Raw genomic sequence first — 12,228 nt, 5'->3', positions numbered from 1 at the left:
GCACCACGGAGATAAGAATGTTTAAAATTGGGCTTTCCTTTGATGTTTCCCCCTCAAAACTTTATATTACAGCGGAAACAACTCTCGCGTTGACTCTCGCGAGATCTGCTGCGGGAGCGGTGAGCGCGAATTCGATAAACAGTGCAGAGCAGAGTTGTTCTCAACACTCTGCGTCTGTGTTGTGAAGAGAGTTGTGTTGCTGTGTGACACCGCCTCAGCCTAGGTAAGCTATCATCACCAATAACAATGATGGATACAGTAACCCCTTCTCTGCTTCTACACCACTGCAGAAATACGTGCGTTACATAGTAACTTTACGTTTAGCATGTAGTGTGAGCTAGCTTAGCGCGTTAGGTGACGCTTCTAAAGCGATGTAAACACCGTTGTTGTGAGTGCCTTATACCTTCATGTGCGGTCAGTGCTGTGAACATGTCCAGTAAATGTGAGCAATGAATGTTCAACTAACATCGCTAAAACTTAATTGCATGACTGCGATTGTAACATGTGTTAAGTTTCATTTTCATTTCCCCTACGATGTGCTGTGTGTGTGTGTGTGTGTGTGTGTGGACAGAATGTCTAAAAGAAAAAACAGCTCTGCGAGTGAAAGCCTCAACAAACGGGTCAGACCTGTGCAGGAAGAAGAGGAAGAAGAAGAAGACGAAGGTGACATTGTTGATGATGACGATCGGGACGATCCTCTTTTGAGCCAGGTATGTACGTTCACTATCATGTTATAACACATTACTACGATTTGTATCGCGATAAAAACCCTCACAAAAAATTACATTATTATTGTTTATAATTATCATTGTTTGAGGTGGATGGGCTACAGCAGCAATAGACCACCACTTTTAGGCTACTACCTCCTTGACTTCATCTGCTTTCTCTGTCTGAGAGTTTAAGAGAACATGCATCGATGTTGATGATTATCTGTATTCATCTGTAGTATCTATCTAATATTTATTTCGTTTTGAAAGCTGTTCTGCAAATATACAAGTAATTGCATATGTGGCAGGAAATTGATGAGTGGGTTTGACAGAAATAAAACGTGTGTTCAGGTCGAAGGTGGTGGTGGTGATGTGGTGAGAGATGCAGGGATCGTGGAGCGCATCACCTTAAAGAACTTCATGTGCCACACAAACCTCGGCCCGTTCGCCTTTGGTTCCAATGTCAACTTTGTTGTCGGCAACAATGGAAGTGAGTGAAAATAACAGAAATACCGTCTCCCTCTCCAGCAAGGAGGATGAATTAACTTAATTTGTAAAGTTGGACATTTAATTTCACATACTATAGGCTTTTGTCACATAAGGGTATTTTTAAACAGCTGACAGTTGTACACATGCTCCTGTTTAACTAACTTTTCTGTTATTGTCTTATCCTCCAGTTTAACGGTGTTGAATTTTACAGGTGGGAAGAGTGCCATCTTGACTGCTCTCATAGTTGCTTTAGGTGGAAGTGCACAGGCTACAAACAGAGGATCGTCCCTCAAAGGTTTTGTGAAAGAAGGAGAAAGGTAAATTGTTCTCAACACTATGTGACAGACTTTTATATGTTGCACCACTTGGCACTCCGCAGATTTATCAGATGTGTCATGTGCCTTGTTTCCCCAGCTCAGCTGATGTATCGGTTACCCTACGTAACAAAGGAAAGGATGCTTACAAGCCTGAAGTGTTCGGTCCATCCATCACTGTAGACCTCAGAATAACACGAGAGGGGTTGAGAACCTATAAACTGAAGAGCAAGTCAGGTAAAAGCCATGAACCTGCTACAATTTGTGATATTGTAATATGAAAATAGGCAATATTTTGTCACATTATTTTGCAGCTACAGTAGATGCTTCCTCTCATTACACATTAAGAATGTTTAGATACATTCTTCTTTGCTCTTGCAGGTCAAATCGTCTCAACAAAGAAGGAAGAGCTTGTGTCCATGCTGGACACTTTTAACATTCAGGTATGAGTAAAACAAGTCTTATTCTGTCTTAATAATGACAGTGTTTTGCTGTGTTGATGAGTAGGAGTCTTTTTTTTTAACATGTTGTTTAAATTTTCTATTTAAAGATCAACAATCCTATGTCGGTTCTGACTCAAGAGATGAGCAAATACTTCTTACATTCAAAAGGAGAGGGGGACAAGTACAAGGTTTGTCTAAAATAATAAATGCAACAACAAAAATGACAAATGTTCTTGCCTATTCCTATTGATCTGGTGTGTTTCTTTTAACTTCTTTCTTTCTGTTGCTCAGTTTTTTATGAAAGCAACACAACTGGACCAGATGAGAGAGGACTTCGTTTACATCAAAAGCACCAAGCATATCACTGCTGATAAAGTGGAGCAACACAGTGAAGTAATTGTGTTTTTCGCTCAATATATTATCTTACGTGATACATTGAAATACTTTAATTGTGACTTAAAACTAGTTAGTTTTGTGTGGCCATGTCTGATCATGTGACTGTTGCAGCACTTGAAAGATATAAAGCAGAATTATCGGGAAAAAGAGGAACGTTACAAGAGCCTGACATCACTTGACGAAATGTCCACCAAACTGGACGAGTTACAGAAGCAGATGGTTTGGGCTTTGGTAAGATCATTTCAAACTGTTTTCTTAAACCAGTTGTCTGCCTGTGTGCTAGTGATATTGGGTTAAAAGACAGTCCATCAAAATATTCATGGCTGTTTGTGCGTGTGGTAAAAATTTGCAGGTGACCGAAATGGAGAAGGAGTTGGAGCCGATGAAGGAAAAGCTGCAGTTGGACAGAAAGTCCACAGAGAAATATGATGAGAAAGTTGACGAGTGGAAGGTATGATAGTAAATTAGTTATTAGTATAAAACCAGAGTTATGAAAGTGTGTATTCTTAGTGCTAACTACTATTAGTAGTTCTCACACCGTGCGTAACATGTAACCAACTACATACATCTCTGATTGTGATTGTGCAGCATAAGGTTGAGGAGTCTGAAAAGAAGTACAAACAGATTCAGGAACAGTTGGAGGGGATCACCCAACAAGTCCAGGATCTCCAGCCCAGATGCACCGAGCTCAAGGCCGAGGCCCAAAGACGTAATACTCTTCTCAAGTCCTGTGAGGTCAGGGTCCTGTGATTTGTCCATATTGTTTTATACCTCTGGTATTATTTATTTATCATTGGTTGTGGTTTGTTCCAGCTTTTTAAAGTCACTGTTATAATTGTGTGCAGCTCTGTAAATGGCTGACCTTTCTGCTCCTTATTTATGCGTGTACTTTAGGTCACTGCCCACCGATGCAAAGCTAACCTGAGGGACCTGGAGAAGGACAAGGCTCAGTTGTCCACAAGGATCAATGATCTCAAACTAAGGTTTGACTTCATCTTGTTTGTTCTTCTGTGTGACCATTTGGTTAAGTGTATGTTTTCATTCTGTCTCGACTGTCTTTTCCTTTTTCTAGTTTTTGTTATCACCTTTTTTTTTTTGTCTCTGTAGCATCAGTCAGACCACTGGAGCAGAGAGTCAAGCCAGGACAGAGCATATGGAGCAGATAAAAGCTGAGCTGGAGAACATAACACACCACATCTCCACTCTGAGCCAGCAGACTGACCAGTATCAACATGCCTGCACCCGATTACAGGAAGAACACGGAAAGATTGGGTAGGGGTGCCAAAAACAAGATCATGTGTGAATCAGGATCTTGGGATAAAAGAGAAAATTATTCACAGATACGTTTTATGTGAATCCCTCCCTCAGTTATTTTTTTCTGTCAGTACTTATAATTAAGTCCCGCTGGTCTGCAGATTAAACTCAGCAGAACAATCATTACCGCCAAATTCGCCTCTGACATAACAAATTGTCCACCTCCATCTCTCCTCAGGAGAGAACTGGCAGTACTGCAAAAGTCTATTGATGCCAACGAAAGGAACTTGCGGACCATGGAAAGCAGTCGCTCCAATCGGCTGCGGCGTTTCGGAGAGCACATGCCTGCACTCCTCGCTGCCATTGAGGAGGCTCACAAAAGGGGCCAGTTCAGGCAAAAACCCAGAGGACCTCTGGGTAAGACTTGGTGTCAAGTTACACTACAAATAGTTGTGTATTTTTCTTGTAAAAGAAATTCTTTATTTATGATGTACTGTACTATGATTTATGATCACTTGCGTCTCCTACAGGTTACCTTATCAGCCTCAAGGATCCAGAGCTGGCCTTGGCTGTAGAAGTTTGTCTTAAAGGCCAGCTGCAGGCCTTCACCTGTGACAATCATGAAGATGAGAAGGTGCTACAAGGCCTCATGGCCAGAGCGTACCAAGGTGGCCGCAGACCGACAATAATTACCAGCCAGTTCATGCCACGACTCCATGATACAAGGAGGAGGTGAGGACGTGAACATTGTTCAATAAAAACATAAATTAAGCGCTTGTTTGCTATATGGTAGAAAATTGCAGACAGTTGTGTGTAAGGTTCTGATTATGTGTCTGTTCCTCATAGAACCAAAGTTCATAAAACCTGAAATATCCGTCAAGCTGTCAAGAGATGGTATATGTTGATAGTGTGTATTGTATAGTGTGTGATATTGGTTTGTTGTGTCTCATGTGTCAGGGCTGTGAATCACCCTCCGTATCCCTCAGTGTTTCAAGCTCTGGAGATTGAGGACCCAGTTGTAGCAAACTGCCTGATTGATCAGCGGGGCATAGAAACTATTCTACTCATTAAGGTAAAATTATTTTATTTTTCAAAATAAAAGGCCAAGAAAAATAACATTTGTACTGCTTGGCGTGTTAACGGCTAACGCTAACGCACGGTAGCACATGATGCGTTTCCATGGCGCCTGACCCGAAAAAGACGCGCTTGAAGTCATGTTTACGTGACTCTGGATTGTTAAAATGAGTCTCTAAAGTAACGCTAAACTTTAAAAACAGAGGCACACATATGCAGTACACAGGTACGCTTGTTATTTGTAGCGCTGCTCGTTTCGTTTAATAAACGGATCGCTCCAGTTCGACTGTAGGCGCGCTAACAACGCTAAACGAGCTAATGCAGCTAACGGAGGTAACTGGTAAACGGTGCCTGGACCCCAGTGTCGCGGCACGTAAACATGACGTCACACGCGTCTTTTTCCGGTCAGTCGTCATGGAAACGCGTTGTGCATTAACGCGCGTTTCCATGCACTAAAAATATGCTATGCAACCATATTATATGAAGTCAAACTACCTACAAAGTCAGTAATGATCTGATTTGATCCATTTTGTCACATTAAGACACAGACTCGTACTCCTATGATGACTTGTTTTAGTATTGTGAAGGTATGCTACACTGATATCTTCATTTTTTGGGGGGGGTGTAGAATCGCACAGAGGCTCGGAGAGTGATGCAGGGCAGAAACCCTCCCCAGAACTGTAACCTGGCCTTCTCTAAAGACGGAGATCAGATCTACAACAGCCGCAGTTATACCTCTGACCAGACCAGAGCCAACTACCTCTCTGGAGATGTTGAAGAGGAAATCAGGTGTGTGTTTCTGTCACCGTCTGTGAATTTGCTCCTGGATTCTTCTGGTCACTAGTGGCATTTCCCGCTGCCTTCTTGATGTTGTCATGTTTGATAAAGGGAATCCTCTGTGTGTTTTTGAAACGATACAACAAGAAACTTGGAAACTAATTGAAACATTATAAAATATATCACGGCAGGGATTGGTTTTATAATCTTGGGGTTTGTCTTTGTCCTCTCAGACATTTGCAGAAGGAGATAGAGAACCAGAAAGCTCAGGCAACTCATATCCAGCAACAGAGCAGAAAGATACATGAAGACATCAAACAGAATGAAGGACTCCTGAGGAGAACTTACATGGAGCAGAAGACGACTAAAGTAAATATTTGTACCTCCTACAAATCAGTATTATTCTTATTCTGACGCTATATTCAGACTATGAGTTTGATAATGAAATGTGTTTAAATACTTTAGGATAAAGCCACAAAACTACAGCTGGAGCTAAGTGACCTGCAGAATGTGGAAGAGCCTCAGTCGGAGGACTTGAACCCTCTGGTTCGTACGAAACGTCCACAGATGTATCTGTATACACAGATGTGATTCACAACATGCAACATAACTTATCTGTGACACCATTTCACCACAGGAGGAGGAACTTCAGGAGATCATTGCGAAGATCGCATCCAAGCGCGCCGAGTACGAGGAGACGAGAAATCAGATGACCGACCTCAAGGCTTCCTACGACGAGTCGGAGCAGGAGTACAAGCGACACAAAGAGCAGATCAACAACATCCGAGAGGAAGCTGATCCAATCAAGGTACAAGTGCAAGGTTTACATTTGTGGTGGTGCATTATTTTTCCACAAGCACAAAATCACGTGTGATTTAAAACAATTTCTCTTGCTCCACTCTCCTCTCCTCTCACTCTCTTGCTTAATAAAAAGCCCTCCTTGCAAAATTAAACTTTGTTCTGCCACAGGATGAGCTGAGTAAGACCGACCAGGACGTGATGAAGTGCAAGCATCACAAGAAACACTACGAAGAGAAGCGCAGCGCCCATCTCCGCAACATCCAGATCCTCGAAGCCAACGTGAAAAGCAAGGAGCAGGAACATCAGGTGTGTAAGGGTGCGAGTGAGTGACCTTAACCATGATGGAATCACGGCATCATCGTTGCCTGCATTCTGTGTCAAGAGTCTGACGATTCGATTTACTCTGTGGTTCAGGCATCTATAACCAAGGCTACAGAAAACTCCCCAGAGCGCATGGAAGTGCGTCGCACAGCCAAAAGTCTGGATAGTGAGATCAATCGTCTCAAAGCGAAGATCTCGACCCAACAGGACCAACAAGGTGACCGCGAGGAAATCGTAAGGTAGGTTGTCTTTAGTGAAATAACTGTGGCAATTAACGTGGCAAAACTGAGAAGACAAACAAAGCTTCTTCTCCCTTCACATTTGTCTCACGTAGACAGTACCACGAGGCTCTGGAGAGCTACAAGAACCTCACGCATCAAGTGAAGAACCTCAACAGCTTCATCAAATGCCTCGACAATGTCATGATCCGCAGACTCTACGTTTACACCGAGCTCAGGAGGCAAGTTGTCAAAACAGGAACTGATAATGCGATTGTGGCCATGGACTGACTCCTTGTTTATTTTCATGCTTTGATCGTTCCCTCATTGTCCATCTGATCCATTTTCTCTGCATCTCTTTATTGTTTTAGATTCCTCTCTGCCCGCTGTAAATACTACTTTGACAGCATGTTGAAACAGAGGGGCTACACTGGAAGTATGACCTTTGATCACAAGAACGAAACGCTCTGCATTTCAGTAAGAACAGCATTTGAAACGTCAGATCAAAGAACACATAATCAAGAATGTCGGGCTATAAATAATCAACTGTCAAACAAAGTTTATCCATTAAGAGGAATACCTCTAAAACATTTTTAAAATTTGGTTATTTGTCATGCAAATGGTCTAATGAAATTGTTCCTTTCTCATTTGATTTGAATATAAATATTGTCTGTTGACTTTCTGGTAATAGTTTATTTATGGCTTTAAACATGAGACAAAATAGAATTCTATCTGTATTTTAGTCTACTAGTCTTTTCAGAATAGGCTGCACAGTGCAGCACAGAGTTCTACACAAACGTTCAGCCTCAGAGGATTTACATGTCCACTGGATACATTTTATATACGACGGCAATGTGTCGGCAAATGATGGCTTTTCCAAATGCTAACTGCTGTTAGCTGCCGGAGCGTCTGTGTAGCTTCCTTTGTCTCATTTGCATTTAAGGAGACAGTCACTCAAAAGTGAGCGTTCTGAACAGAGCTGTTTTGGCAGAGTGATTGAACTGCTATGGAACAAAGCATGTCACAGACATATTCATTAGGACACCAGGGAACTAGGTTAACTTGGAGAAATAGGGTATAATGTGTCTATTTTAAGGCCAGCCAGCTGCTACCAATAGCCGGAACAATGGCCCATTGATTCATTTACTATATGGACACTTATCTATTACCGGAAGTCAATGCAATGTCCCGTGTGTATCGGTTAATAAAATAAATAATAATAATAACATTTCTTGTACAAACTTAAAGTCTTATCCACTGCTGTGTAGGTTCAGCCAGGCAAGGGAAGCGGGACTGACCTGAGCGACATGCGTTCTCTGTCTGGAGGCGAGCGCTCCTTCTCCACGGTTTGCTTCGTGCTCTCTCTTTGGGCCATCACAGAGGCGCCTTTCCGCTGCCTCGATGAGTTTGACGTTTACATGGTAATAAGATAATGGTTTTTTATCAGTTGTGTTGAGTCTGTCTGGACAATAAACTTCCTAAACTGTGAAGTAAATACTGAGTCTAACTTGATTTATCAAACAATGAAATGTATCCTGGGCTTTGTTTTGTTTAATAAGGACATGGTGAACAGGAGGATATCAATGGACATGATGCTGAAAGTGGCTGCTGGTCAACGCAAAAGACAGTTTATATTCCTCACTCCACAGAGCATGAGGTAATCGCTCATACAACTCCCTTCTGTTTGTACTGTATATCGAATCTCTTTGATAACCAACTCTGTAAATCACCTATGATGGACTAATCCAGGGGTTTGTTTGTTTGTTTGTTTTCTGCAGCACTCTTCCTGTAAGCAAAATCATCCGCATCCTACGAATGCAAGATCCAGATCGAGACGAGAGCCAGAATGACGCCCACCAATAGGGTTGCTGGTTTAGTTCACCATCAGGAAGTTGCTTAGTACTTAAAGGCTATTGTTGTAAATTTATAAAATGGGCTCTAGTTTTTGTTTTGTTATTAAATAAGTTTACTGTTCAGAGATTGCCATACTCAATGTTTATATACAAGTGGATTACAATCAGGGTTTTGTACAGGAAGGAAGTATTTTGTATCCTTATTTTTTCTTTAATATTCTTTCGTTGTCCACTAAATATTTTTCATTAAAAACAAATAAATTAGTTAAAAGATTCAGTGTTGTTGTTGTTGTTAATGGATAAAGAGTAAGTGTTTCCCACTTTTCCAGCTTTTCAACTTAAAAGTTTGGATGGGTGATTGAAGAGAGACTACACTAAGACAGGTATACTTTTTAAATTATGTGTTGGAACACAGTATGACGCACCTAATCTCTACTGATTATTCACTGGATAAAAGTCGTTTTGATTTAGATCTACGTTTAAACCAGAAACCAGAAACCCTCAGAACTATTGAGGTCAGTCATCATGTGGCGAGACATTTGCGCCTTTAAGGGCTCAGAGCCAAAGCTCCCACACGAGGCGGTCCTCTGGAATGCACTTCCACTCATGGATGTAAAGTTTGTTGACAACATCCCTGACCTCCTGTGGAAACGAGTGCTTTTTTCCATTCCCTCCCTGTCAACATGAAGACCAAATCTCTTCCGTCAAGGCTGTTTAACAGAAACTCAGAAGAAGCGTCGGGTGAGAGTCTGAGTCCTGCAGCAGCAGCAGAATGCAAGTATCAGCGACATGTGGACTGTGAGGAGAGCTGTGCCGAGGGTGACGGCCGGCCACAGGCGGACGACGGCAGGCAGAACGAGAAGTGCCACAGAGAAATACACTTTGCCTTCCTGCCAGAGAGATACGAGCCTCTGGTGGATGATGAGGCAAAGCAAGAGAAGAAGAAGAGGAAGAAAGAAAAGTACAAGAAAGTAAAGAAGGTTGGTTCTGCTTTTTTCATAATTTGCTTAATATGTCCAGAAACAAAAATGATGAACTAGATACTTCATCTCCTTCCCTTTTGTCTTTTCCTAATAGGATCAATGCGGGTAAGTTACAATATGTCACTTTAATATGGCATTAATCAGCCTCACTGAATCTTAATTATATTGTTTTCATCTTATGGGCTGTTTTGAAATTGTGTGCATTTTTCTGCAACTGCATATTCATCAGGCCTGACTCTCTGAATTGCTAGTCAACATGTATTTTGCTCCCACTTTTAGACATCAAAAACAACAAAAATAATAATCTGAAAATCCTGTTTGCATGACCAGCAGTTAAATAATTCAGTCCATCCTCTTTTATCTGATAAATATTGCAGCTTTGTTTTCACTGGCTGTCAGTTCCAGATCATGTTAGACTTGTGGGTCTCAGATGAAAAAACAGAGATTATGTTCTTAAAAGAGCTTTACAGATTCATAAGTGTCACATCTTTGGCCTTTACTTGCTGCTGCTGTTGCTGCAGGAGACAAATGTTGCTGCTCCACTTTCCTGCTCTGTCCTTTATCTGTCACCAATCGCTTGCACGTTTCACACATCCGGCGACTGACTGTAACCAGGTGTGTGTTTGTGATTCAGCACTAAGTTCAAGGAAGTTATCACCATTATTCCGTTTACTGCACACAGTGTGCTGTATAACACACACACAAGTGATTTATTTCTACACCAGATCCTCGTGTTGGACAATAACAAAAAAGCTTTATCTATTGGCTTCACATCAGACATCACATCACAACAACGCATGCTGTAAAATGTCGGGTAAATTAATCAATAACGACTCTGTTAACTATTGACTTCATTTATTCTATTTCATATCATTGAGGTTTATTAGGGTTACATTTCCACAATGGTGCACACTTACAGAGTATAATAAGGAAACCATTGTTTTTGAAAATGAAATATGATGGAATTTAACCTGTGAGTGATTTCCAGCAAGTGTTTTCCTCTGGAGTTGATGTTTAATTTAATATTTAATAATTAAATATGTCTTTTCTTGCAGTTGCAGTGTGGGTAAGTTAAAAGTAACGGCATCAATTGGCCTTATTGAAATTATTCATACGTACTTAATCATTGAAAAACTGCAAAGGTGGTGTGGGAATGATCAATTCAATATGATCAAATTAATAATCAGTGTTATCATCAATTATTGTCGTGATCAAGTGGGTCAACGTGACATATTCAGCTCACGTGTTGATTTATAACCCTTTAAATCACGTGCGATTTAGAAGGAAATAAAATGTGACCAAAAGTAGTTCAATAGGTTTAATAAGTGACTTTATATTACACATTATCTGCCTCTTATCAGTCCATTGTGGCCTACATACGTCTGTAAAAAAAACATGCTGAGGAATAGCAGGTAAACAAATCACAAATGAGCGACAGTCTGAAATGGACACTTGAGTCTTTAAAAAGATTTTTTTTAAAAATCCTAACCCACGGTCCTGTCATCAGCTTATTTCGAAACAGTTATTCAATTTCATCCCAGTTCAAGTGTAGTGCCACGTTGAGGAAGCAGCTTTATTTTCCTGCACAAACTGTCTGGCTTTGTCTGCTTCGGCACCGGTCAGCCCTTTCCTGCTCAAAGAGGACAGGATACAATAGGCTTCACAAGACGTGTTATTTATATTCCAGGGTTAAAAACACTCTCCCTGCTGAGCCCATTGTTTCTTATTTTATCGCACACACAGCGGGGTGCGTTCATGCTGATCCTACATAGGATTGTGTGCTGACAAATGATAATAAAAAAATCACACATTTCCTTGATCTAGTTCATTGAAAATTCAATCTTTGGAGAATTTAGTGATGACATGATTTCCAGGGAAACCTAATCAATCATGTTTATGTCTAAGCCATGATTGATGTTGACATGAATTCAGGTTTTCTAATGATCACCATCAGAATATACATGATCAATAATCAATCGATGGTTATGTCTTTGTTTTCCAGAATGTTGGGAAAGCTCTGCGCTCCAGTTGGAAGTGTCTGATGCTTGGTCTCTACAATTTTGCTCTTGGCTATTCCACTCCGATGGCCATGGCTGCCACTTTCGTCCCTGATTTTCACCGAGGGAGAAACGGGACCTGAGCTGAAGCGATCGATCGATCGACCAATCAATCTCCTCCAGCTTCTGACTAAACTGTGTTGCATGTACCAGCATCACGTGGACACTGACCGAAGAAATTTGATCACGATTGTACATTTGACATTTTTTTTTTTTTTTAACACGTTTCATAAGTTGTAAACAAGAATTGAAGTTATTTCTTGGTAAAATATATGTTTTTAACAGCACACAAACTCTGATTTGTTTTAATATAATGATTAATAAGATACTTAAAGACTTAAGTGCCTTTTTACATTTGGAAAATGGTTCTTTTCAGACATCTAGCTGGTTTTTGCATGTCTGTTTTTAAGGGATTTACAGGCAAAGCATTGATAAAAGAATGTGAACAGAGTCGGTGTGTGGAGCAGCTGGAGCAGTGTGAAAAGTTGGAAATGTGTGTGTCATGTTCAATGAAGGCCGTCAATGAGCTGTGAAGTTAATT

The 12,228-nt window shown here is 40.9% G+C and overlaps 2 protein-coding genes across 2 annotated transcripts; both read left to right on the top strand.

Moving 5' to 3' along the window:
• Nucleotides 1-162: 162 nt before the first annotated feature.
• On the top strand, nt 163-8,657 carry LOC310934763 (structural maintenance of chromosomes protein 6; the record flags this gene model as incomplete). The annotated part of the gene is made up of 27 exons (XM_083898560.1): nt 163-223; nt 572-710; nt 1,059-1,197; nt 1,408-1,513; nt 1,611-1,747; nt 1,892-1,953; nt 2,061-2,141; nt 2,245-2,346; nt 2,461-2,580; nt 2,702-2,800; nt 2,938-3,084; nt 3,244-3,332; nt 3,457-3,621; nt 3,842-4,020; nt 4,134-4,335; nt 4,561-4,675; nt 5,306-5,466; nt 5,688-5,823; nt 5,920-6,000; nt 6,092-6,262; nt 6,424-6,561; nt 6,670-6,815; nt 6,911-7,036; nt 7,166-7,271; nt 8,063-8,215; nt 8,354-8,451; nt 8,573-8,657. The coding sequence occupies exons 2-27, from the start codon at nt 573-575 to the stop codon at nt 8,655-8,657; spliced, it is 3,282 nt and encodes a 1,093-aa protein (XP_083754686.1). The 5' UTR covers nt 163-223; nt 572.
• A 673-nt stretch (nt 8,658-9,330) lies between these two features.
• Nucleotides 9,331-11,802, top strand: LOC310935172 (required for drug-induced death protein 1-like; the record flags this gene model as incomplete). Its single annotated transcript, XM_083899017.1, has 2 exons — nt 9,331-9,627; nt 11,633-11,802. 2 exons carry the CDS (start codon nt 9,331-9,333, stop codon nt 11,768-11,770), a joined length of 435 nt encoding a protein of 144 aa, XP_083755143.1. The 3' UTR covers nt 11,771-11,802.
• Between the last annotated feature and the right edge of the window lie 426 nt (nt 11,803-12,228).

Source organism: Microchirus variegatus (assembly GCF_963457635.1).
Source record: "Microchirus variegatus genome assembly, chromosome: 12".
In the NCBI taxonomy this organism is placed as follows: domain Eukaryota; kingdom Metazoa; phylum Chordata; class Actinopteri; order Pleuronectiformes; family Soleidae; genus Microchirus; species Microchirus variegatus.
This window is presented reverse-complemented; position numbering and strand designations above follow the sequence as displayed.